This window comes from Ovis aries, chromosome 10 (genome assembly GCF_016772045.2).
Source record: "Ovis aries strain OAR_USU_Benz2616 breed Rambouillet chromosome 10, ARS-UI_Ramb_v3.0, whole genome shotgun sequence".
Classification (NCBI taxonomy): Eukaryota; Metazoa; Chordata; class Mammalia; order Artiodactyla; family Bovidae; genus Ovis; species Ovis aries.
This window is the reverse complement of record NC_056063.1, coordinates 31895328-31922161: the sequence shown is the minus strand read 5'-3', so window position 1 is coordinate 31922161 and position 26834 is coordinate 31895328. Positions and strand designations below refer to the sequence as shown.

The 26834-nt window shown below is 45.6% G+C and overlaps 1 protein-coding gene across 6 annotated transcripts in view; it reads right to left on the bottom strand.

Annotated features, from left to right (window-relative positions):
* FLT1 (fms related receptor tyrosine kinase 1) overlaps positions 1 to 26359 on the bottom strand; it is a 208841-nt gene extending 182482 nt beyond the window's left edge. For 4 of the 6 annotated variants that reach the window (XM_015098156.4, XM_042254849.2, XM_027973633.3 and 1 more), the window contains exons 1-3: positions 26005 to 26359; positions 25784 to 25912; positions 24658 to 25007 (exon numbers count right to left, since the gene is read on the bottom strand). In XM_015098156.4, coding sequence (XP_014953642.3) covers positions 24658 to 25007; positions 25784 to 25912; positions 26005 to 26009 — 484 coding nt within the window. In that variant the 5' untranslated portion in view covers positions 26010 to 26359. Of the gene's footprint in view, positions 1 to 24230; positions 25008 to 25783; positions 25913 to 26004 lie in introns of those variants that run through there. The other 2 variants (XM_060394469.1, XM_060394470.1) reach the window with 2 other exon arrangements.
* Between the last annotated feature and the right edge of the window lie 475 nt (positions 26360 to 26834).

Below are 26834 nucleotides of genomic sequence, written 5' to 3'. Positions count from 1 at the left end.
TTGTCACCCTGCTTATTTAACTTACATGCAAAGTACATCATGAGAAACGCTGGGCTGGAAGAAGCACAAGTTGGAATCAAGATTGCCAGGATAAATATCAATCACCTCAGATATGCAGATGACACCACCCTTATGGCAGAAAGTGAAGAGGAACTCAAAAGCCTCTTGATGAAAGTGAAAGAGGAGAGTGAAAAAGCTGGCTTAAAGCTCAACGTTCAGAAAACGAAGATCATGGCATCTGGTCCCATCACTTCCTGGGAAACAGATGGGGAAACAGTGGAAACAGTGTCAGACTTTATTATTTTGGGCTCCAAAATCACTGCAGATAGTGACTGCAGCCATGAAATTAAAAGACGCTTACTCCTTGGAAGAAAAGTTGTGACCAACCTAGATAGCATATTCAAAAGCAGAGACATTACTTTGCCAACAAAGGTCCATCTAGTCAAGGCTATGGTTCTTCCAGTGGTCATGTATGGATGTGAGAGTTGGACTGTGAAGAAAGCTGAGTGCCGAAGAACCGATGCTTTTTAACCGTGGTGTTGGAGAAGACTCTTGAGAGATCCAACCAGTCCATTCTAAAGGAGATCAGCCTTGGGATTTCTTTGGAGGGAATGATGCTGACGCTGAAACTCCAGTACTTTGGCTACCTCATGGGAAGAGTTGACTCATTGGAAAAGACTCTGATGCTGGGAGGGATTGGGGGCAGGAGGAGATGGGGATGACAGAGGATGAGATGGCTGGATGGCATCACCGACTCGATGCACATGAGTTTGGGTGGACTCCGGGAGTTGGTGATGGACAGGGAGGCCTGGCGTGCTGCGATTCATGGGGTCGCAAAGAGTCGAACACAATTGAGCAACTGAACTGAACTGAAAGCCACTTTTGAATAACTGTGGTGGTGGAAAAGATTCTTGAGAGTTTCTCGGACTGCAAGATCAAACGAGTCAATCCTAAAGGAAATCAACCCTGAATGTTCATTGGAAAGACTGATGCTGAAGCTGAAGCTCCAATACTTTGGCCACTTGATGTGAAGACCCGACTCACTGGAAAAGACCCTGTTGCTGGGAAAGACTGAAGGCAAAAGAAGAGAGGGGCAGAGGATGAAATGGTAAGCACCACTGATTCAATGGACAGAAACCTGAGCAAACTCCAGGAAGCCTGGCGTGCTGCAGTTCATGGGGTCGCAAAGAGGCAGACACGGCTTAGCAAATAAACGACAACAACAACAACAACAACAAAAAACAAAACTCATGACTGAAATAATCACAGAGTTATGCTGAACATTGTGCTATTTTGAACTTTTTTGCTACATATAACCTCATCAGAGTTAAATTTTGAACTTTTGTTTCTCCAACTTACAGCTTCAGAAGGCTAATTTTAGAAAAACAATTTTCCTTCTTGTTCAGTAACATCATTACTTATGTATTAGAAGATTTACATACAGCAAAAAGCACATTGTTTCCCCAAATTACAATTCTTTAATTTTAATTTAAAATTGTTTCAAATTGCATATGGAATTTTAACTATTTAAATTGTAATTTTAACAAATTGAGTCACACAGAAAATTATGTCACTAGAGCTCTTGGAAGAAATCTACTGGTATTTCCTTTTATAGTAAAATGACTGATTTCTAATGTATTTGTTTTTAATGCAAAGCTTCGTATATCAGGTTCATTTCAAATGAGATGCATCTGTCTTTGATTCTGCATACCACATTTTCAATAGTACATAATCCTACGTGATAAATGACCTCTTTATCTAAATATGAATCCCCAAGTATCATGTTTCTAAAATTTGATGTTAAGATCATGAGCCTTTACCAAGGTTGTATGAGGTTAATTAAACATAATTCATAATAAAAGAAGACTTTCTTTCCTCAAGATGTAGCTTATTAAAAGCTTAAGTCTCATAGACTAAATCTCAGAATCTTTTTGGTTGGTGGCAGGGGTGGGAAAAAGGTGAAGAATGCAGCTGCAAATGAACCAAAATTTCCAGAAACTTTCAAAACTTTTGTTTGAAATGCTAATGCCTACAGGGCTCTAATAATTATTTTAAAAGTTAACTCTTGGTCTTAATTTCTTAACACCTCTATTAAAGTATTTGCCAGATAATACGCGGAGTCCTTTATAACTGATCACACTAGTTAGAATGACTCTTAAAGATTACACCACCGGGGTAGCAGACAGGTACACACACTACCGGAGGCCATCCTAAAGTACGTTGTTCTATCACCTCTAGCATGATGGGGAAAGACCAGAGGGCTTCCGTTCTATCTACCTAGAGACTCTATCAAAATGGGAATGGCATGGGAATTTGTACAACAGCAGCGTAACTCAAGTGAGTCCCACAGTGAGAAGCAATATTGCTTTTTCCCCAAATCAACCAGCCTTAAATCAAGGAAGGATCTAAAGAAATGAAAGGATGTTTATGAAAGTGTGTGCACACATACAGAGCCATCTGCACGTACGCACACGCCTTTCTCTCTGGGAAGTTTGTGTTAGGTGCGGTGGGAGGTTGGTGTAGAAATGAGAGGGGTCATGGTGTGTGTAGCTACTGCACCTTCAGTCTTAGGCACACAGAACTCCTTTCATGCCGGGAGTCAGAAACTGACATGTGCTCAGCAATAGCCAAAGCTCTGACTCACTGCTGACTAATCCCTGGCGGAGATAAAACTGTGACTTTTAGATGGACAAATACAGGATATTTTAGATTACAGTAACTGTGTTATTGATCTTCCGGGTCCACCAAAGGATGGAATAGTTAGGGAGCTGCTTCCAGCAGTGATACACCTAATTTGTAGAAAGTTGGTAATCCCAGAGACTATTTTCTTTGCTTCCAGCAATGATATACCTAATTTGTAGAAAGTTGGTAATCCCAGAGACTATTTTCTTTTTCATCCTTACATGAAACTGTTTTATCACAGGGACCCACAAAAAAGAAATAACTGGCTTCTTGCTTTAGAGTTTCTGCTACCCAATTTTATCCCTAGAGCATCAGATTTGAAATATAAATGATCTGATCTCCATGCCTTAATAGAAAATCTAAAAGTCATTTCTATAGCATTTATGTCTTGAATTCAAGCGTAAAAAAATACAAGTGAAAATAATCATTTCATTTCAGTGGTGACCACTGACACAACCTTATACAGATGTTTATTTGAATAATTTGTTTTAAAGCTCTCTTACAATTTAGGTTTTTAATTATCAGTCAACAAAACCCATAAATAGCCTTCCAGCCGAAGGCACAAAGCACCCCAAAGTATTAGCCCCTGAGGTGGCCAAGGTCTTCATTCCATCCAAGCACAGCTGACGGACTTTACTCATTTTTCCTTAAACTCTATAAACGTTATTGAAAAGAAAAAAATTCTGCGTGATTTGAGACGTTTACCCAAAGTCCTCCACTGACATGGACATTCCTACCGTCAGTGTTTACGAGGGGCACGTCTTCGGGGGTTCCTCTCTGAGCTTTTTACTTGACACTGGCTTCTCAGAGGGTCACGGTTTAACAGGGCGCGTTCATTTATCACAGGGCCTGTCACCAGCTACCATCAGGAGTCTACCCTCCCTGTGACCTGTACCCAGGCCAGGCTCCTTTTCATGTGACATCACAGTTAATGAAGGTTGGTCAGTGAGAAATCTCCTGCCAGCCGAGGAGTTACCTTTCTTCCCCTGAAACGCTCTCCCACACCGATGTCCTTTCATCGAGTGAGCCCACACACTACCTCCCCAGAGCTGTCTAACGAGAGGTCACTTCCATTTACCATTCGATGTCATGGGAGTTATCTGAGAGGCCTGGAGCAAGGGTCAAGATCTGGCGGATGGGGCACGAGACACAGCTCACAAAGCACTCAGAGAAGATGGTAGGCTTTCCTCTGCTTGCACAGAAGGAGAGGAACACAACCACTGCTCTTAACACCCTGAACATGCAGAGAGGAAGGTTTAGGGGGAGGGCTCAGCACAGCTGTTGCTCTACCAGCAGCTGGAAAGACATAGAAAGCAGACAGCCTGGCAGCCTCTGCTCGTACCCAATGTCGCTGTTCAGAGACTGGGAAAACTGGCAATGACACCCCTCACAAAAGGTGCTTATAATCGCCAGTCATATTATGCTATTATTCATGTCGATTTACAAGTTATTTTAGGCCAGACTATATTAATTTTCAGGTTATAAACTCCTGAAAAACAGACTGCTCATTAGAGGTGCAATTTCCTTTTTTTTAATGTATTAATTCTTAATTGGAGGATAATTGCTTTACCATATTGAGGTGGTCTCTGCCATTCATCAACATGAATCAGCCATAGGTATATATATGTCCTCTGCCTTTTGAGCCTCCCTCCATCCCATCCCACCCATCTAGGTTGTCACACAGCACCTGTCTGAACTGTCATACAGCATGTTCCCATCAGCTGTTTTGCATATGGTGCAAATGTTTTCACGCTACTCTCTCCATTCATCCCGCCCTCTCCTTCTCCTCTGTATCCACAAGTCTGTTCTGTTTGCATCTCCACTGCTGCCCTGCAAACGGGTTCATCAGCACCATCTTTCTAGATTCCATACATACGTGTTAATACATGGTATTTGTTTTTCTCTGACTTACTCTACTCTGTACAATACGCTCTAGGTCCATCCACTTCATTCAAACTGACTCAAATGTGTTCTTCTTTATGGCTGAGTAATATTCCATTATATATGGACCATAATTCGATAAACATTCATGTAATGTACAAATACTTGGCTTACTGGAAACAACCAAGATTTTCCTGTTGTTGTTCATCTTTCATCAATTGGTGGATCCTGGAGCACAGGGAGCAAGTTGCATCATTAGGCATAGTTATCATTTTAATAAAAGGCCCTAATATTAGCCTTCTAACCTCTGAATGGTTTAGGATTACAAGTTTCAGTTCAGCTAAAGGCATCCTCCATATTACTCTTTTTAAACAAACAATTATTAGTCTGGGAGCACAGGACAGTATGTACACAACCCACAATATAAGATCTAGACTCTTCCCTATTCCATGTGGCATTGGGACTATGCTTTGGTCTACCACCAAACGTTTTACCAAATACTCTGTGTGCATTACTGTCCGGTGCCAAAGTTCTGGGCATCTATGGAGGCAATGGCACCAGGGCCCCTGAATTCAAGGGCATATTATTTACATGGATCCCTCCGGGTTCCTTTAGAAAGGAAAGCATCACAGAGAAGATCTGGGAAATATTTTACTGATTCAATACAGGAGTTTGCCACAGAATGGCTAAAGTTTAAGGACGGGAATTAGAACTTTAAATTTTAGTTGAGCTATTGTGTATAACCTATATTATGTAACACTATAATCCTCAGGTTCATACACAGATCTTTCTGGAAAAAACAGAACATATCATGGAGTGCTGCTGCTGCTGCTTAGTTGCTCAGTCGTGTCTGACTCCTGGCAACCCCATGGACTCAGCCTGCCAGGCCCCTCTGTCCATGGGCATTCTCCAGGCCAGCATACTGGGGTGGGTTGTCATGCCCTCCTTCAGGGGATCTTCTCGACCCCTGGGTTGAGATTGATCCCAGGTCTCCCGCATTGTAGGCGGATTCTTTACCAGCTGAGCCATGGGGGAAGCCTAAGAATACTGGAGTGGGTAGCCTATCCCTTTTCCAGAGGAACTTCCAAATGCAGGAATTGAACCGGGGTCTCCCACATGGCAGGTGGATTCTTTACCAGCTGAGCTACCAGAGAAGCCCAAGAATGCTACTAACTATAAAAAATATGTATCATGCTGAAAGTTTTCATTTCAAATCCAAAATGATGCCTTAAAATTTTTGTATCATACGGACTTCCCTGGTGGTCGAGTGGCTAAGACTCTGTGTCCCCAATGCAGGGGACCTGGGTTTGATCCCTGGTCAGGGAACTAGATCTCACATACCACAACTAAGAATGTGAGTGTGATCACTAAAAGAGCCCAGTGCTACAACAAAGACCCTGTGAATCTCAACTAAGACCTGGTGCAGCCAAATAATTTTTTTTAATTACATCATAAAATGAAGAAAGCATAGCAGGCAGGCAAGTGTATACTTTAACTCTAGCTGAAAAGGCAGAAAATGCTGTTATCCCTAACTCAAAGTTTGACATACCACCACTTGTTTTTCATATAAAAACAGGGGAGAAATAAAATGAGATTGGAAGGCTGAATGTGATAAAATCCTCATGTTAATTTCAAGCTTATTCTGATTGTTTCTCAAGTCTAAACTATACAAAACACATTTTTTTCTGGAGTTCTTTGGATTGTCTATAAAGGAGGTGTTTTATAAATTCACTCACTAAGAGAAAAGTTGAGATATCTCCGTCTTTGTTACCAATAACATATACAAACCCTCTGACCCTTGAGATTTAAATGGCCAAGAGTGTGCAATAAAGTTATCCATCATAGGGGAATGGAGGTTTTGAAAGCTGTTAGCATACTTTCTAAGGCTCATTAAACACTGTCCTTGACTATTGTGTTTGTTGTCAAAATCAGTTTCCTTCTAAATTAAACAATTTGGAATACAATTGCTTTTCATTACACATATTTTGGAGATTAATCCTGCACAGACAATGTGATGGGTGCATTGACTGAACAGTTCTTTTCAATTCTGCTTTTATTGTCATGTTTTCTTACGACTCAATTTACATAATAAGTATGGGTAATAGCTGGCCTTCCTAAGATTTTACAAACTTCAAAAAAATTCTTTATCACAGATGGAATTAATGCTATAGAAGTTTTGCTGATAGCCAAGCTTCTGGAAGGAAAAGGAACCAATTAAAAGCAGTATGCTGCCACTAGAATTATCTCGATTTTAAAAGAAATAATTGACTGAATGAAGGCTTTTCACTCCAATATGTGGTATTAGAGTCTTCCTTACAAATATCCATGAAAGATTTTAAAGTTATTTGCATCCAAAACCTGAAGAAAATTGGTTTTCATTCTTGGGGCATTTTTACTCATACAATTGCACTAGTTGGTTAGAATCTGTATCTTTACGATCATCCAAGATATCACACACCTGATGGAAAAAAAAATAAAACCAAACACCAATTTCTACTGTCAGTTGGCCACTGACCTAACAGGCTTTAAGTGCATATGCGTTGGTGCTCAGTGTGTCCAACTCTTCGCAACCTCATGAACTGTAGCCCCACCAGGCTCCTCTGTCCATGGAATTCTCCAGGCAAGAATACTGGAGTGGGTTTCCATGCCCTCCTCCAGGGGATCTTCCCAACCCAGGGACTGAACCCTCATCTCTTGCATCTGCTGCACTGGCAGGTTGGATTCTTTGCCACTGTGCCAACAGGCTTTACAGTAACTTATGAATCAGCTCATTCTGAAGGACAAGACCAAAACCAAGAAGCAGAAGTTACATGAAACCAAAACTGTCCCCACAAAGTGAAACCACCAGCCGGGAGATGAAACTGATGCAGCAGGTTAAGGGTTAAGGGTCAGACTCCCATCCACGATTCCAGGAAGCTGGCGATGCATCACCCTCATTCATGTGCTCTTCTCATCCCTTTTACAGTCAGCCAACCCTGATTTTTTCCCCTACTTCTATCCCCAGACACCCCCTTCCTTTCACCCCAGCGTCCTGAGGCTCCCTCTGCTCTACAACCTCAGTGTTATTCTTCCACTGAATATTTCTAACATGTTCTACTTGCATTCCAGTCCCCTATGATGAAAAGGCATCTTTTTTGGTTTTAGATCTAGAAGGTCTGATACATCTTCACAGAATTCAACATCCAAAAAACTAAGATCATGGCCATCTGGTCCCATCACTTCATGGCAAATAGATGCAGAAACAATAGAAACTGTGGCAGACTTTAATTTTCCTGGGCTCCAAAATCACTGCGGACGGTGACTGCTGCCATGGAATTAAAAGATGCTAGCTCTTTAGAAGAAAAGCTATGGCAAACCTAGCATATTAAAAAGCAGAGACATTGTTTTGTCAACAAAGATCTGTATAGTCAAAGTTACGGTTTTTCCAGCAGTCATGTATGGATATGAGATCTGAACCATAAAGAAGGCTGAGCACTGAAGAATTGATGCTTTCAAACTGGTATTGGAGAAGACTCTTGAGAGTCCCTTGGACAACAAGGAGATCAAACCAGTCAATCCTAAAGGAAACCAACCCTGAATATTAATTGGAAGGACTGATGCTGAAGCTGAAGCTCTAATACTTTGGCCACTTGATGCGAAGAGCCAACTTATTAGAAAAGACCCTGATGCTGGGAAAGATTGAAGGCAGGAGGAGAAGGGGATGACAGAGGACGAGATGGTTGGATGGCATCACCAACTCAATGGACACAAGTTTGAGCAAGCTCTGGGAGATAGTAAAGGACAGGGAAGTCCACGGGGTTGCAAAGAGTCAGACACGACTGAGTGACTGAACAACAGCAACATACGCTAAGAGAAGGATACAGTAAAAAATAAGACAAACAAGATCACTTCTTTAAAGGGTTTATAACTTAGGATGGATAACAGATAACTAAGTATATAAGGATGCATATAATTTTGTACTTATAGTTTTTTTACAAATGTAAAATTACACTATCTTAGTGGATGATTAAAGGGAAGTGTACCAGAGTCGGGGGAGGGCATCGAATCCTGGGAGTGAACGACTCTCTCAGAAGAATGATGTTGAAGTGAAGACCAGAAGAATTAGTGCGTATTTGCTGAAGCAAATACCAGGGTCTCTTTCTCTCTCTCTTCCAAATCTGCAAACCCTCTGAAACTCATCTTTACTTTGCATACAATTGTTTTCTTTTATCAACCACTCTTAATTCTCTTGCTTCTAAAGCTCTGCTTTCCTTGACCTCTTTGCTGAGAAGAGAGAAACTATTGTCTCTTTCCAATGCCCTGGTTTAGGCTTTTTTTTTTTTTTTAAAGTCTGGGGTCTACTTGACTTCATTTGCTACTGTGGAAAAAAAGGCACAAGTGAACATTGACTGGAAGATATGCCTAGGTCACATTGTGCTTTTTGAAATCATGGAAGAGACATGGGATGGATGCTAAACAAGGGGAATAAAAGAAAATGATTGGATATGACCAGTTTGTTGTTGTTCAGTTGCTCAGTCCTGTCTGACTCTGGGACTCTACAGCCTGCAGCATGCGGGATTCTACAGCCTGCAGCATGCCAGGCTTCCCTGTCCTTCACTGTCTCTGGGAGTCTGCTCAAACTTATATCCATCGAATCAGTGATGCCATCCAACCATCTCATCCTCTGCCACCCGCTTCTCCTCCTGGATCAGTTTGGCCAGGACTTAACTCGTCCCTCCTCATCTCTTTTCCTAGCCTACAACATGGATGATCCAGAGCCATGGCGAAATGGTTTTCAACACAAATGTTCTTATCCAAGATGGCGAAAACAATTGCAGCAATCATAGCATCACCTTTATGCTTAGACTGCACTGATGTACCTACAAATTAAGGTTCCCAATCGACTGTCTTCTGTGCTGTTTGGGAAGCCTGACCAGCTAAGATTCACAGCTGTGAAGATGAAGCAGAAACCAGCAGTTCTTCTTGAAGAGCTTTCAGCGCTGAGTGGCCCTTTAGGACATGAGTCACTGAGAAATGGATTAGGTGAACACCACCGCGTGTTCAAGATTATCTAAGTCAACAAACAGAGATCATCTCAAAGCTAGGTGCCTTTTGTTTTTAAGGACACGTTTTTGAGTACAGAGAGTCACGAATTCTTCACTAACATAAGTGAGTCATTTCAGTAAAATTCAGTTCACGTCACAAAATGACACACTTACTCAAGGGTCAACACATAGTACAATAAATACAACCATGTTCCCATCTTGAAATAAAATATAATGGGTTAGTTGACTATAACTGCTTGAGCAGATTTTAAGCGAGTATATTAAAAATGCTCTAAAATAAGAGTCCTCCATGCGTGCCAAATTCACACTGGAGGTTGAACATGGACCTCAGATGATGACTGGCAGTGAAACAGACATCAGGAGAATTAAATTCAATATGGTCCGTGCTTTCCTTTGTGAAACTAGAGCAGAAGAGATAGTGTTCCAAAACACTGTCAGAAAACACGTTTCTTTAAAGAAATTTTCCCTCCCAAGTTTGGACTTACTCTTCCAAAATGGTGAGTGAATTACTCCAGCTAAGCAATCCCGTGCCATCTGCTTGCCATAAAGCACACGAAAAATCAACAATTCTGTTTCTACTCTTTAGAATTTTACTCCTCCTCTCTACATGGATATAGAACCACTACATTTAACATCCAGACCAAAAGGACTAAAGTAGAAATTCTTGAAAATTAGCTTGCATAGGAGTTTCCTGTATTTCAAAGTGGCTTTGTGTGGCAAATGCTGGACTTAATGTATTTTTCACTTACCAGCTTTGAGAACAGGAAATGGGGTAAGGAAGTGAGTGGTAGAACCACCTCTAATCTATACCCCAACAATATGTGTCAAATATTCCTTCACTGCAAAAAGTTGTAGGTACACAAATTCCATTCTAGGGCAATAATACAATTACTCAATTCCCATACTTCCCCCCTCCCCCTTCTCTAGTTCTAGCAGAATTCCCTATGGAGAAGATTTCAAAGCTATAAAACTTTCCAAATAACAACAGAGAACAAAAATCTGATCTAGCCAGAAACCATAAGTGGAAAAGAGAGTTGGAGTTTTCCAGAAAGAAAACAATACCATTAATCACAGATGAAATGCTATAACGCTAGTTTACATTGCCTTTTAAGATGGTTTCTTTGCAATCCCCTCCAATATATGGCTGCCTCTCTGTCTGTTTACATGTATTTTCAGTTTCTCTAATGCCAACTTAGAAAATCATCATAAAAATCCAACAGTATATAGGTCCTCCTCCTTACAGCTTTCATCCAAGCCATGCAGTCTTTTGATCACACTCTCTACCGTCTCCTTGGAACAAGAGATAAAACTCCTCTCTAGATGGCAGAATGGGATTTTTTTTTTCTCCTCAGATTTGAGTAAACATGCTCATATTCTGGTATCAAATATATCCCTCTCAGTGTGGAGAAAGGGAATTCTCCTACACTACTTGGTGGGAAAGTGAGTTGGTGCAGCCACTAAGGAAAAAAGTGTCGGGGCTCCTCAGAAACTAAAAATAGAGTTGCCATGTGATCCAACAATCCCACTCCTGGGCACATAGTCGGAGAAAACTATAATTTGAAAAGATATGTGCCTCTGTGTTCACTGCAGCCCTGTGGTGGCTCAGACAGTAAAGAATCCGCCTACCAAGCAAGAGACCTGGGTTTGATCCCTGGGTCAGGAAGATGCCCTGAAGAAGGGAATGGCTAACCACTCCAGTGTTCTTGCCTGGAGAATTCCATGGACAGAGGAGCCTGGCAGGCTACCGTCCATGGGGTCGCAAAGAGTCAGACGTGACTGAGCAACTAACACTTTCACTTTATTATTATTATACATGCACCCTTATGTTCATAGCAGCACTATCTACAATAGTCAAGACACAGAAATAGTCCAAATGCCCATCAACAGATGAATGGAAAAAGATGTGGTGCATATACACAATGGAATACTACTCGGCATTAAAGAAAAAAAAAGCCATTTGCAGCAACATGGATGGAACTAGAGATGATCACACCAAGTGAAGTTAAGTCAGGAAGAGAAATATTACTTACATGTGGAATCTAAAGTATGCCACAAATGAACTTATCGAAAACACGGAAACCAACTTACAGACGTAGAGAACAGATTTGTGGCTGCCAAGGGGAGCGAGTGGGTTGGAGGAAGAAAAGGATGGGAGTTTGCAGTTAGCAGAAGCAAACTATTATATACATAGGATAGAGAAACAACAAGGTCCTACTGTATAGCACAGGGAACTATATTCAATACCCTGGGATAAGCCATAATGGAGAAGAATATGAAAAAGAATGTACGCATATGTATAACTGAATCATTTTGCTCTACAGCAGAAATTAATACAACACTGCAAATCAAGTATACTTTAATTAAAAAAAAAAAAACAGTATCCCTAAGTAAAGATCAAAAAGAAGTAAAATGTGCTTTTCTTTTCCTTGCCTTCTTGCAGGTCTGAATGTCTGAAAGAAATGATCTAAGAAGAGACTCAGGCCTTAAACAAACACTACCATTTTTGCTAACCAGACAAGGACTGTCAATCAAACAGGGCCTGCAGAGCCCGCGGTCATACCCATCCCAGACTGATGGGTGCTCGCTCTAGCACAATGCCCTTGGACAGTTGTCTTTTTCTCCTGGGCCATAACAATTTTTTTTACTCTTAATGCTGAACACCAAAAATACTGGAGTGGGTAGCCACTTCCTTCTCCAGGGGATCCTCCCGACTCAGGGATAAACCCAGGTCTCCCGCATTGCAGGTGGATTCTTGACCAGGTGAGCCACAAAGGAAGCCCCCCATAACAGCTTTTTAATCTTAACGCAGAACACCAAGAATATCAGAGTGGGTAGCCATTTCCTTCTCCAAGGGATATTCCTGACCCAGGGATAGAACCCAGGGGTCCTGCATTACGGACGGAGCCACAGGGAAGCCTAATATAATAAATAACTTTTTATTCTAAATACTGAAAACCAAACTCCTTGCTTTTCCTTAATCCCTAGATTCCATCATTCAAGATCTTTCAGATAATTGCTGGTGGTGAGAGTACTGATTTCACAATCAGACAGATCTAGGTTTCCTGGCCTGGACACCCCATCAGAATGTAACATCCATGGTTTCCATTCATAAAACAAAGTTAAAAGTATGCAAACGGATGGTCGTTTCTGAAAAGGTTCATGGCGACATGCACATTCCGCCCCCAAAGACAGATTTCTCCCCAGCCCCAGCTCATGAAGCATCAGGGTCCTCCCCTTGACTCCAGCTTCATTAAGAAAAAGCTCCAGAAAAAAAGAAAAAGAAAAAGCTCCAGGTCTTTGTGGCTTCTGGGATCTATAATGCAAAAAGCAGACATTCCCAGGAACAACCCGGCAGAGGGCAGCCCGGCCTGTCCAGGGACCAACCTGATGCAAAGGAATCAACGCGCCCGCCAGCCTCAGCCGTCCCCCTGTGCAGGCTCAGGTCATTTAGAGCCCCATGTGGGAGAGGAGTTTGGGAGCCTATGGAGAGTCATGTTCTTAATGGCTTTGGAGATCCTTCTCCGACTTGAATTTTTTGGAAGGGCCTTGAATAACCCATGATAGGAAAACCCAGATGATAGAAATTCTGTCTTAATGGAGCCTGCTGCACGCAGCAGTGGAACCTCCCAGGGCCGCCACAGGCCACCGTCGCAGTGGTCTCACAGTCTTTGGAGCTGGCAAAGCTCCAAGGAGAGAATGGTTTGGATGGAGGAGAAAGACCAGCACAGCCTCAGCCATGCTCTTTCCCTTCTCCTTTTTTCTTTAGGCTGTAAGGTATGCTAAGAGGAGAGGGATTTGGGGTCTGATAGAACCAGATTGAAATGATTCCAATTCAGGGAAATTATTTAACTCCGCTAAGTCATGCTTGACTCTTTGTGACCCCACGGACTGTAGCCTGCCAGGCTTCTCAGTCCATGGGATTCTCCAGGTAAGAATACTGGAGTGGGTTGCCATTTCCTTTTTCAGGGGATCTTCCAACCCAGGGCTCAAACCCATGTCTCCTGCAGGTCCTGCACTGACAGGTGGATTCTTTACCACCGAGTCACCAGGGAGGCCCATCTTTACTTAAGTATTAATTCTTAGGCATTCTGTGATCTTAGGAAAAGTACTTAATTTACCTAAGCCTCAGTTTTCTCATTGGAAATGGCAACCCACTCCAGTATTCTTGCCTGGAAAATCTCATGGACAGAAGAGCCTGGCAGGCTACAGTCCACAGGGGAGCAAAGAGCTGGACATGACTTAGCAACTAAATGATAACAACAGTTTCTCATATGTAAGAGTATTGTGCCTACCTCTTGGGACTGAGCAATATAATAAGTATGGGTCAAAGTGCCTGACAATCCATAACGGTGAGTTGCTTCCCTGCCCTCTCCCCTGACACAGAGCCACACCATGTTCCCCAGAAGATGACGATCAGAGAGCCTCTGATGTAAGCCCCAGGAAGCTGCAGAGCTGCCTACACTCACAACCTGAAGGGCCGCTGTCCCCTCAGCCCCTGCCGGTGCCATGGTGTTCATGAGAGGCTGGGGCCATGCTAACCGTGGCCCATGTCCTCTGATCAAGAGAGTTATAAATAGGAGGCTCTTCCACTGGACCAGCGGTCTTTAGGGACAAGGTATTACTCACTATTATTTTCTTGGCCAAACTACAGCCTAAAATCCAGACTGAATCTAAGGGTTCAACCCCTGGGTTGGGAAGATCCCCTGGAGGAGGGCATGTCAACCCACTCCAGTATTCTTGCCCAGAAAATCCCATAGACTGAGGAACCTGGCGGGCTACAGTCCATGGGGTCACAAAGAGTTGGAGACAACTGAAGCAACTTGGCATACTGAAAGGAAGGGCTAAGCACCAAACAGCACTTTCCCCTGCTTCATTGATACAATTTTATCAACTCCAGGCACATACCTAATCTTTCATATCTAAAGCTAACAATCCAAGTTATCATTTCAGGTTCTATATACCTTAAGTTAATGAAGTAGATTTATGAAAGATATAAAAATATTTCATGGGCTTAGGAAGATGTGGACATGAGACCTCACTGTAAGGAGGGATACAGGATATACTCGAGATTTTTCCAACCTACAAAGGTTTCCAAATTTACACTGTTTAAAAAGTTCTTGCTTAATCTACACTTTCATTCATCTGTTGCCTGAAGAAGATGTGGACATGAGATCTCACTGTAAGGAGGGATATAGAATATACTCGAGATTTTTCCAACCTACAAAGGCTTCCAAATTTACACTGTTTAAAAAGTTCTTGCTTAATCTACACTTTCATTCATCAGTCGCCTGAAGTAGAGCAGCAGCTTCTTGTCCTTTGTCTCCTTGAGGATTGCACCCACAGCCCCAGCACCAACTTCCATCCAGAGAGAATCAAATTCCCCACCCCTCTGACCTAGGACGGCTCTGACCATCCCAGTATGGCAGGAATGGCGTTATAGGGGTTCCAAGGCTTTGTCAACAGTTCAGATGGCTTCCACCCCCAGGAAGGAGGCCAGGCTAGATGACTGGGTGGCAAAGGCTGCGTGCAGGAGGGAGGCCCCCATGACAGCCAGTGCTTTGGGGCCAGCTGCAAAGCCAGGGGACCATGACTGCGTGAATGACCCAGCTGAGCCACACCCAGACTTCTAACCCACGCACTCATGAGACATAACGGATTCTTGTTGTAGCCCACTGTAATGTTTGGGGGCAGCTTGCTATGTGGCAAGACATGACAGACACAAATGCTATCATGACTCAGGCCCGAGAAGCAGTGATTCACCCACGGGTAAGGGATATGCTCTTTCTGTATCCCAAAGTGTCCAGAGCTCACACAACACTGGGTCGTAAATGCCCTATAGGTGCCCCCCCGAGATGCCCTCAGGGAGGAGCAGCGGCTTACTCTCTTGGAGTTTCACAAGAAGGGTCCCTGCAACCATGGTTCTGCCTGGCGTAAGGCCAGCTCTGTCTGCCACAGGGCAGCGACTTCACTCTCCCCTGGGAACAGGCTCCTGACAAGTCCCAGTCAGCAGAGCATACTGCTCCAACAGGGAACCATTCAGCCACCCAAACGGGGATGCTGGTCCCAGCAGAGGAATTCAGACACAGAGGCTCAGTCAGACCCACAAAGCATTGCCAGGGTTCTCCAGTCTCGTGCAGGGTTCCTTAGAGGGAAGCAAGGCTGGACCATGGCGTGTGGGTGGAGGTCAGGTCAATAACACGGCATCTTTCCAAGGACTCTGTAGGCATGCACCCACATTTCTGTGGAGGACAGGCTGAGTGTCCCACGGTGTGAGTCAGAGGAGGAGGACTATGGTAATCTCACTGTCTAGACCAGCAATTCAGTCCTGGCTCCTAACTCACATATGATGCTCTGCAAAACAGACCTGCTCACCCCAAGCACTTTATCCCAGAATTCCTCTGTTAACATGGACTCTTCCTCATAGATACAGTTTCCTCACCTCGTGTTAAGTGTCTAGTAATAGTTGTGTCCAACTCTTGAGAGTCCACTATGGACTGTAGCCTGCCAGGCTCCTCCATCCATGGGATTCTCCGGGCAAGAATACTGGAGTGGGTTGCTCTTTCGTCCTCCAGGGGATCTTCCCCACCTAGGGATCTAACCTGCATCTATCTCTTGTATCTCCTGCACTGCCAGGTGGATTCTTACCACTGCGCCACCTGGGGAGCCCTGTTAGATGTCTAGCAATGATTTAATTTAGTGCCTTTTCCAGATTGGCTCTGGGGCACGTACCTCTAAGGTGGCCAGGCCTCTCACCTGACCCCTAGGGCAGGGAGTTTTTAAATTTTTAATTGGAGGAAAATTGCTTTACAATGTTGTGTTGGTTTCTGCCATACAACAATGCAAATCTGTCATAATTTTATATATATATCTTCTCCCTCTTGAGCTTTCCTCCCCTCCCACCCATCTAGGTCATCACCGAGTACCAGGCTGGGCTCCCTGTGCTCTATAGCAGCTTCCCGCAAGCTAGCTATTTCACACACGCAAGTGTATACATATCATTGCTACTCTCCCAATTTGTCCCACTCTCTTCTTCCCCCTCTGCGTCCACAAGTCTGCTCTCTACATCTGTGTCTCCATTCCTTCCCTGCAAATAGGTTCATTAATACCATTGTTCTAGATTCCACAATCACATGTTAACATCGGCTATATTCAGTTGCAGTGAGGCGGATGAACCTACAACCTGTTATACAGAGTCAAGTTGATCAGAAAAGACAGACTTTCAGAGCATGGACTCTGCCTCAGGCCTCAGCACCACCAGGGATCTAGTTAGAAGTGCAGATACTGGGCCCCACCCAGGCCTACTGAATCAGGGCCCAGCACTGCCCTTCAAGCTCTCCAGGTGACTTGAATCATGATAGTACGATGCCCTTAACCTCGCCACCCACTGGAATCACCTGGGAACTTTGACATGACTGATGCCTGGGTCCCGCTGAAAAACTCGTGATCGATCGGCTTGGTGAGAAGTACAGCCACGACGAGAGGATTCTAAAAATAAAGCTCCTCATATGATTCTAATGTTGAGTCAAGGCTGGGGACCCTAGAGAAAAGGGTTTCACGAAACTCTGCTGGAAGCCTAATCACTGATCAATGCCTGCCAAAGGAGGCCTCGAGCTCAAGGGGTTTCATATCTGCATATAATGGAAGCCAAGGCTTTTCATTTGTACAAGGTTCACTTCAGGCCTCTTTTTCACCAAAGACCCTGATCACTGTTAAACTTTGCTTGTGTTGACCATATGGGTGGGTCTGTGGTTTGAAAGGAAACACATTCACACTCGTTAAATAGAAGGACAGACAGCCTGGCTAAGAAAAGGACCTGTAAGCAGCGGTGGTAACCTGTGAGAAGGCAAAAGCGTTTGCCAAGATCTGCAATAATGAGGCGAGGAAGAAAGCAAGTGTCTGGCATTTCAAGCCAGTAGGACGCACACAGGTTTATTATCATCTGCAGGACAGGACGATGGGCTGGTGACGTGCCCTTGACAACGGCTTACAGAGAGTGGATGCCCACCGTCCCACCTTTTTACACCAAGCGACTTTGTTTCAGAAGCAAAGGCCTTGTAAAACTTTTATTTGTGGTCAAAAGCCATCTATTTAATGCCTTTTTATTGTATTGAATAGTATTTTTCACCAGACCCTTACTTTCTAAGACCGAGGGTCTGGTGAGCCCCGGTATTCATGTTTGCTCTGATGACAGGTCTACGCTAAATCTAAGAGTTTGGGGTGGGGGGAGTCTTGCAGGAGGTCACAGGTGGCCCAACAGAAGACAGAGCCCAGGAACAGCACGGGACCAGAGGCTCCTGGCAGGCCCGGGCCTCGTCCCTTGGTCACACAGGTCAAGGTCATCACTAAGATGTTGGCGAAGAAGAGTGAGACTCTGACATCAGAGTTAAGAACCCTTTACTAAAATCAGTATTTCTCCATTTCTAATGTGCAAAATCACATCTGGGAACCTTATTAATACGCAGGCTCTGATTCACTAGGTTCCTAGGGGATGCTGGGCCATGGACCACACTCTAAGAAGCATGTTGTGGGCATGTGCAGAGGATGGAGGTGGGAATGGTAGCCGGGGAAGGGAGGCACCAGCTTGAGGCTGGATCAGGGCATTCCAGATTTTTTCAGAACACGTTTCACCCCTAGCAGGCTGATCCTGCCAGGAACCCAATGTGCGTCAATGGTTGAGGAGGACCTATTCTAAGGAAAGAGGAAGCTAGGCGACTAGCATCGAGGCTCCTTTAAAACAGAGGCTTGATTCTGAGTGTGTCTTTGTCATTCAGATCGGCAACAGGGCGCAGCACCCAGTGACTCAGGTTTGAGTCTATCCAAGAACAAGTAAGTTAAAGCAATAAATAGTTGTGGCTTATAGTACAGTAAAAATGGTACAGAGCACTGTGGGGTAAAGACAAAGGAGGGCCTGGCCTCTCACTCATACAGGCTGGGACAGAAGGGCTGCACGGGCGCCCCCCACCCAGCCTTGCTGGCCCAGAGGCCTCAGGGAAGCATTGTGACCAAACCAGACACAGGCATCTCAGAGTTGAACAACCCAACTCATTACCCAGATCTTAACTACTCCCAACAGAAGACAAATACTGTCTGTTGAGAGACAGCTTCTTCAAGGAATACACTGTTAACTGAGCTCCACGAACAGGCAGGGGTACTGATGACCCGGAATAAATTCATAGCTGGCCAGAGAGATCTCTTCCTTGAAATGATAGTGTGGCTACATTCCTTTATTCCAACATTTACTAAGTGCATCCATGCCAGGCAAGAAACTAGGCACCAGGGATCTAAGGAGAGCCAGGACACGGGCCCTCCACTCCAAAGAGCGAGGGCAGACACACGAACAGAATACTAACCATGCAAGATGAGAACAGGAGGAGGGGCTGACGCAGGGGCTATAAGAGGAGACTACACACACCAGAAGAAACCGGATCTTCAGTCTGGGGCTACAAGAAGGAGCTCGCTGGGCCAGGAATTTCTCAGCTGACTTTTGAAGGCAGGGGAAGAAAAGGTGCAGAGAGAGAAAAAAGGGTCTTGCAGGCAAACAGCACGAGACGTGGCGAGACGTGGAAAGCCCATCTAAAGAACGGTGAGTTAGTTCTTTGATGAGGGTAGTTTGTGTGGCTGGGGCACGGGGGGTGTGGAGGGGGAAGTGGTAAGAGATGAAGCCAGTGCCATAGCCACAATTATTCGAGCCGCAGCAGTTCAAAGGGAGGATTCCAACTGCTCGCAAGAAACATTAGTCTTCTCACCAAATCTTTCAGTCTACTATAAGCAGCCATCATGTTGATATTCTTAATTAAACTCCTTAGGGACTTTAAAGTTTTTTTCATATTAAAAAAAGATGCCAGCTTGGTTTAATAAATTACAGCATAGCCATAACATGAAACCCTACACAGTCATTAAAACTATTATTGTAAAGTATTAATGGTGATGTGCTAAAATATGAGCAATGTTTTAAATTTAAAAGGGAATTTAAATAGATTTTTTTTGCCCACTGGGGAGCATATAAACACACATCTACCACTATAATATGTTCATATGATCCTAATTTTATGTGAGTAAAAATATGTATTCATGTATTGATGATAGGAAAGAAGAATATATTTGATAAAATGAGGAAAAAATGAGGTTTTTTAAAAAGATGCCAACGTTTAAAAAGAAATCTTAGCACACACATATTTGAACATCTCTACTTTGTTTGGGGTAGAGGAAATAGAAAAATGAAGAAATGTTATCTGTCAGTTGAACACCAGGTTCTATTCCTGGGTATGCCACCAGCCAGCTGTTGACCTTGGAAAAAAAAAACCATTAAACTGCTCATCTCTGAAAGGAGTCTATGGACCCGTGAGATTCCACCGAGCACTCACAGTGCATGCATTTGTGAAGTGAGAGCAGATCTCTCAAGGAGCTCAGAATCAAGGAAAGGAGCAATAATCAGACATGGCTCTCCAGCAGCCAGCTTTACCAAGACTGATGGGAAATCCCCAGGAATTCTTGACATCCCCCCACATCCGCCCAGCAGCAATGCAGGAAATCTAGTCCACTATCTTCAGCAGACTCAATGGGACCATTTCCTTAATGAAACCCCCCTGCAGTCCCAGATACTAAGCCAGAGGCTTTCCTTTCAAGCCCTCTCTCCATCACCCCATTCCTCCCATTTCCTTCCCCTCCCTCAATCTGGTATAAAAATCCAGTCCTTTCATCAGCAGCATGCAATTTCCAAGGCACCCAAGTGTGTGAGGAATCAACAATGAACCTGGAAAGCATCTGGCAGGAGATCTTGTCATTCCTTGCAAGCTGCCCCAGAAGACTGAGGCCAACGGAACAGAACAGACTGTCCCACAAGGTCCTTTAAACCAAACCCAACAGATGTTTTTAACCATTCCTGATGATACATTTTTACTTAACAAAAATTAAGCCCGGTGTAATTTCAAATGTTCTTCCTCCCCTAGCCACAATGAAAAATCATGATATTTACCTGATATCCAACTCCTGACTATGCAATTGAACCAAGACCCAGACTAATGCCAGCCAGCTCTGCATTTAACACCCAGGTGCCAAGAGAGTTTCCTTCACTCTGTTCTCACACTTACTCGCATGTACATCTCAATTTAAAGCACTACAGAAGCTACTTACACTGTTATTTCTTCTTGATGTGCAGAATTCCCAAGCCAGAGTAAACATCGGTTAAAACTTTGTGATCAACTGCGTAACCTTCCTCAAGGACACCATTTGTTTTTTGGTTGATATAAAACTGTTTTGGGGGCAATATATCATTTTGAATTTCTATACTGTATACATTCAAAGGAGATTAAAAACCAAGCAATTCTTTGGTCTGTTCTAAAAAGTCATATAAAATAGGTTCACACTTAAATAAGAGGTTTGAGCATCCTTGTTGAAATCAGAAACTCTTTTTATTTGGGGAGCAAATAGGATTAATTAAAAAGCCAAGAAATATATATGGGTTTTTAAATGACTGGTCTCCTTATAAGAGATCATGGAACTAGAGTTATGCATCAGACTCTATTTCATAAAGATTCTGTTAGTGGGGGGCGGGGGAAACCCCAAACCCAAGATCATGATCAGTACTGGCCTGGGCATCCTCTAACAGCTCAGTTCTTTGAAACCTGATAAAGAGAAAGCTAATCAGCTAGAATCAGGTGTGTTTCACTAGTGACTAAGCAAATCCAACATGATTACTAATAGCAGGGTAAAGTCCGCTCATCCTTTCAGCCCCAGTTCTAGCATCGGGGGGGTTTAAGGGAGGGAGAAAAAGAGACACTGTTCGGTATATTTCCTGGAATCATTCATTGATTTTTGAGAGTTGGCGAAGTTTCCCTAGAAGTAACCACTTAACATTTGAATTTTACATAGGAAAACACAAAACTGACTTATTGCTAATGTCGACTTACAAAACGCACAACATGCGAGTTGCCAGTTTAAGTTTTATTTGGGACAAAATGAGGACTGCAGCCCGGGAGACAGCTCTGAGAAACTGTTCCCAAGAAGCAGGGCGGAAAGTCAGTGTATATGAAATTTTGGTGACAGAGGAGTACATGAAACCAGCCACATTATTCTTCCAGAAGGTTTCTACTAGTATCATGAAGCTGTTGCTGGTCACGAGGAACAGTCATCAGCATGGAGGATTTTAGTAATTGTCGAGATATGGGGAGATACAAGAATTGGGCTCATAAAATCAGCTCCTGAGAATATCTAACTATCTGAAGACCTGTCCTGCCAGTCTTTCCCCCAGCACAGGGTGCCTCACTCATGCTCTCCACCCTGAACTCCTTCAGGGGGTGTTGAAGGTCAGCAGCTGCATTAGCACATGATTTAATCCTTGTGGAGGTAGATGGTGAGCACCCAGGGCAAGTGCCAATTTGTAGTTGACACTCACTGGAAAAGCAACTGGATAGCCTATCACAGAATTTAACAGGGAAAGAAAAAACTTAAAATAGTAAATAAACAAGGTCAAAGTATTCAGGAACTAGAGTAGGCGACCACCTACAATTTATCTGCAATGCGATCCATCATTTGGAACACCAAAGGTGCTATGTAATTAACATTCCAAACGTGCAATTCTGGGAAAACAAAACCAAGAAAGTGTGGCTTCATAAACTTTGGTGAAAACAAGAAGAATTGCTATGCAAATTAGCTGGCTTTTGAAACGTTACATTCATTTTGGAAGTGAGAATTTTTGTCATGTACGTTTTGATTTTATATCATTAGCTCCCCTCAGGAAATTTGCGAGTGAGGCATTTCCAATTAGTTGTAGCAAGTTGTACATGTTAGCTGCTCAAAAACCAAGAAAAATGGGGAGTTGACCAAAAGGGTCTGTGGCTTTTGCAAAGGTGTGGTGCCTTAAAATATGAAAATGAGATTTTGAGCTGGAGAAATCAAGACTAGTATCCTTTTTAGAGGAAGAGTTTGCAATAAAGAGGACCTGGAAGTATATGAATTATTGATGTGTTTTTATTTCCCAGGATATTTGGAAGAAGGTAAATACATTTTTTTCCAGGGGAAGGCCATTATCTCCTGTATTAAAGAACCTCTGATTATTTTATATCTCAGTGCACACCTACACACTATTAATAACTCATAAAATTACATAGCACCCAACAGTGAGCAGAGCTGGCACTTGAAAAATCCACAGGGCAGAAACTTGGCCCCTATCTGGACACCATTCTCTATAGAGAGGAGCCCTTTCGGTCAGTCTGAAAGCCCTGAAGAAGTTTAGAAAGCAGGTAGCTGATTGTCTTACAGGGAGACAGCTGTGCACCCTTGGGAGAAGCCTGTGTGGTTTGCAAAGTCCCCATTAGCACTTACAAACCCCAGCAGCTGACAGAACTTTTCCTGTACACCCAGGTGAAGACATTCTCACCATGCCAACGTTTTTCTCCTGCTTTCTCCCTATAACACATATGTATAAAAATGTTTTTTTTTAACTCACAAAAGAGTTCCAAGATTTCTGCCTCATTTAAGTAAAATCCAAGAGGAATCATACAAGAATCTCACTAGCGGTTAGGAAAAGCTTCCACAGATCTAAGCTGCTTTTAACCACGGACAGAGCTATCCTTTGCTAGTTTTTGAAACAAAATAAATCTGTGAAGCAGAAAATCCAATAAAGCATATACATTTTCCTCCATGTTTTTGATTCACAGTAATTTACCTAGATTTACTTTTACATTATAGACAGATGGACTTCATGTAATTAAAACGCTCCAAGCAATTATATTTCAAAATACCATGACTTTGCAAACCCCCAAATGTATTTTTGAAGTAAAAAAGCAGTACTCCACTTAATATAGTTGTTTTAGCAACACTTCCAGTTTAAAGCGCCTTCTCTCCAATTACAAATCCGTTTTGCCTCTCGGTTTAACAGTTTCATCCATCTAACTGGAAGTAGTACTTGTTATTTAGAAACTGAAGGATTACTAGTCTTCCCACTGACAAAGAATATTTAACTGTTACTACCTTTTGAGTTTAACAAACATTAAAAAATATATATGCCAGCCCTCTGGCTTTCCTTCTCAAGAATCTTTGCAATAACTTATTTTATGTTACTGCATTTTAGTTCATATTATACCTTTGCCCCAGGACGCTTAAAAGCCAGGCGCTCCAAAACCTGGCTCCCTGCGCCCACCGAGGCTGAACCAGGGGTCTTGGCCACTAAGCAGAAACGGCGAGTTCGAGCCCCTAAATGCCCTAGAGTTTTGGCGCCCCAGTGGGGGCAACCTTCTGGTCCCGCAGCCAGTTTCCCCAACACCCGGCAAAGGCGCGGACCTCACCGATTCCTCAAATCGCATCTTTTGTTCCAAATCGTTTCCTTTCGGAACTTAAAAAACTAGACTTGCAATTCTGAAACTTAACGGGATTTGGGTCCCCGACTGCCCTTGGCACGGTCACTCAGGTCGGGGACCCTGGCCGAGTCTCCACTCCGGTGGCTGCGCGCAGCGCGCTCAGGAGCCGCGAACCACGAGCGGCGGCGAGGAGTCGACGCCGGGGAACGTTCCCCGGGACGCGCGGGCTCGGGAGCCCTGAGTGGCTCGAAGGGTTCCAGCTGTCGCCATCTCCTGGGATCTGTGTGCTCCCGCCGGGCACGCGATCCCCTCCCCAAGGGCTCACCTCCTTCCTTCGGGAGGTGCTACGTCGCCGTCAGTGTCCAACATCGCCTAGCCCCCGGGCAGCCTCGCGGGCATCCTCGGAGCCGCTGTCCCGGGGGGGCCCCCGCGGACCCGGCCAGAACCTCTGGGAACAGGCTCTGGATGTCTGGCAGGTCCGAGCTCGCGGCACTCCCTGAGCCCAGAACCGGGTTGGGGGTCAGTTGGCTTGCGGGAGGTCTCCAGGCGCCAAGGGGCCGCCTCAACGCGGAGCCACGGGCGGCGATGCTCGCGGACTCCAGATAGCGGCTCTCCAGGGGCGCCCACCCCGACGGCCCGCCGGAGGAGAAAGAACGTCACGGCCCCAGGCGGCTAAACCGCAAATAGTGTCCCGATCCCCTCCGAGCCCTGCTCCCCTCCCCCCGGGGGGGCGGCTCCAGGCCGCGCCTCACCTGTGACCAGCAGACCGCCAAGTAGCGCGCACAGCAGGACCCCGGTGTCCCAGCAGCTGACCATGGTGAGCGCGACGCGGCCTGCTCGCCCGGTGCCCGCGCTCCTCGCTGGCGCCCACCGCAGCCGGTTCCCTCTCGCTCCGCCGCCGCCGCCGGCCCTGCTCCCCGGGCGCCCCTCTCCGCAGCCCCAGCGAGAGACAGCCACTTCCCCCGGTAATCCTCGGAGCCCGGCGTTCTCTGGCCGTTGCGTTCCAGCCCCGGAGCCCGTTCCGAGCCGCCGCCGCCGCAGCCGCCGCCTGGGAGGAGCCAGGAGGAGTGTCGCTCCGGCGCGCTCCGAGCCTCCGCCGGACCTCGATGAAGAGGAGCCGAGGGCGGGGGCGATTTTTAACCTTTCCCCGGCCCACTTCCTACCCCGGCACCTCCTTCCAGTGACGTCAAGGGGTCCCCCACCCCTCATCCGCCTCCCCACCTACCCTCTTCCTCCGGGACCCGACTCCCTACGGCTCGGGAGTGGGCGGGGGCCGCGGCGGGCGGGGGCGGGAGCGCGCGTGGGGTGGCGCGGGCGGCGGCGCCCCGGGGGCACCGACCTGCAGGTTCAGGGTCCTGGCTCCGAGCTCCTGCCCCTCTCCCCTCCTCCTCCCCTTCGCTCTCAGGAAATCCTTGCTGTCTCCCTCCGCCCGGCTTACTCAGCCCTGGGGGCCGCCCGAAGCTGGGAAGGGGACGGGGCTGGCCCTCCACTGCCCGGCCCCCGGGGCGGAAAGTCCGACCCTGGGAAGCGAGCCGCGCCTCCGAGACGGTGTCCTTGGCACGGAGGGGCGAGGCGCAGGCCGGCTCCCTCCCGGTTTCCATGCTCTTCCCGCGCCGTCCCGCCGCCCGCCCCCTCCCCCTCGACTCGCCCGACTGTCCCCAGACGTCTAGGACGGCGCCGGACACCCTGGGCACAGGGGTCCGCGCCAGGAGCGCCCGCGGGACCTGACACTTGGCTGGCACCTTCCAGATGACCGCGAAGCCGCCGGGGTCCCTGGGGAGCGCGTCTGTGTCTTTTCGGCCTCACAGATGAACCCGCCCAAGTCATTTCCTAAACTCGCCGCTTCTAGAAGCAAAACAAGCAATAACATCACGATACCTTTTGAAATGCCGAAACGTGAAGCTGCTCCTGCAACATTCAAGGGCCGAGCGCTTGAACTCGATTAAATGCTCGAAAAGAATCTTTTCTGACGGCAGCTTGCTCCGCAAGGCGAGTGATTCCACTGCTCTTCGAACAAAACCCAGTGAAATTAACGTGAGACACTAGATCATTTGCGATGACACTAATTCCACCTCGTCCCCCAATTATGTCTCCATTACCTCATAGGCTGATATCGTCCCAGGCTCCACGGAGCAGCCCAGTCTTGCCCCTGTAAATACCGCTGGTTTGAAAAATACTGCCAGATAGTCACGATAAAAGGAGTGTGAAGGCTCCTAAACCCGGGGCCAGCGACTCTTCCTGAAGGACTGGACGGCCTCCCGCCTGACAAGGTTAGGCAGACCTGGAGTTGCCACACCTGTGGGTGGCAGGGCAAGGAGAGGTCCCCGCCGCGGGCGCTCCACGAGGGAACAGCGCACCGGGCGATGGGGCGCGGGAGTCGGAGCCCCACGCGGCTCCGAGGGGAGAAACACCACTCGGAACCTGGGCGCGCCTATCGGCTTCTCCACTTTTGCTGCTTTTCCAGGGCTCCTTTCTCTCTCCTCCCTCAAGCCTGACTCCTTCAAAACCGCAGTATCATTCCGCGAACACTTCGTTAATTACGAATCGCGCAGGGTTAGAGGCTGATAACTGATCTTTCTTGCGACTGATCCCCCCACCTTCGGTCACAGTCTGGGACACACCTGCAGAGCCGAGGTGTCCCTCTTGCCTCACTTCAGAGGTGCTTGTCCGTCCCATGCTCTATCCCTAGAAGCGGCTCTGCACAGCCCCTCTTGGAGCCACGCATCGTGTTAGGGCCAAAAACGCCGAGATGGGAAGATGTCTTCCCGGGGGCTTAGTTCTGGAGAGGAGATTGATGCGTCAAGAGTATATGACATGACAGTTCGAGGATGCCAGTGCTGGAGGGAGCTTGAGTCCAAGATGGGCACAGAGATGAGGCGGTCTTTCCAAGAGCTCAGGAATGTTTCTTAGGAAAGACACTTAGCTGACT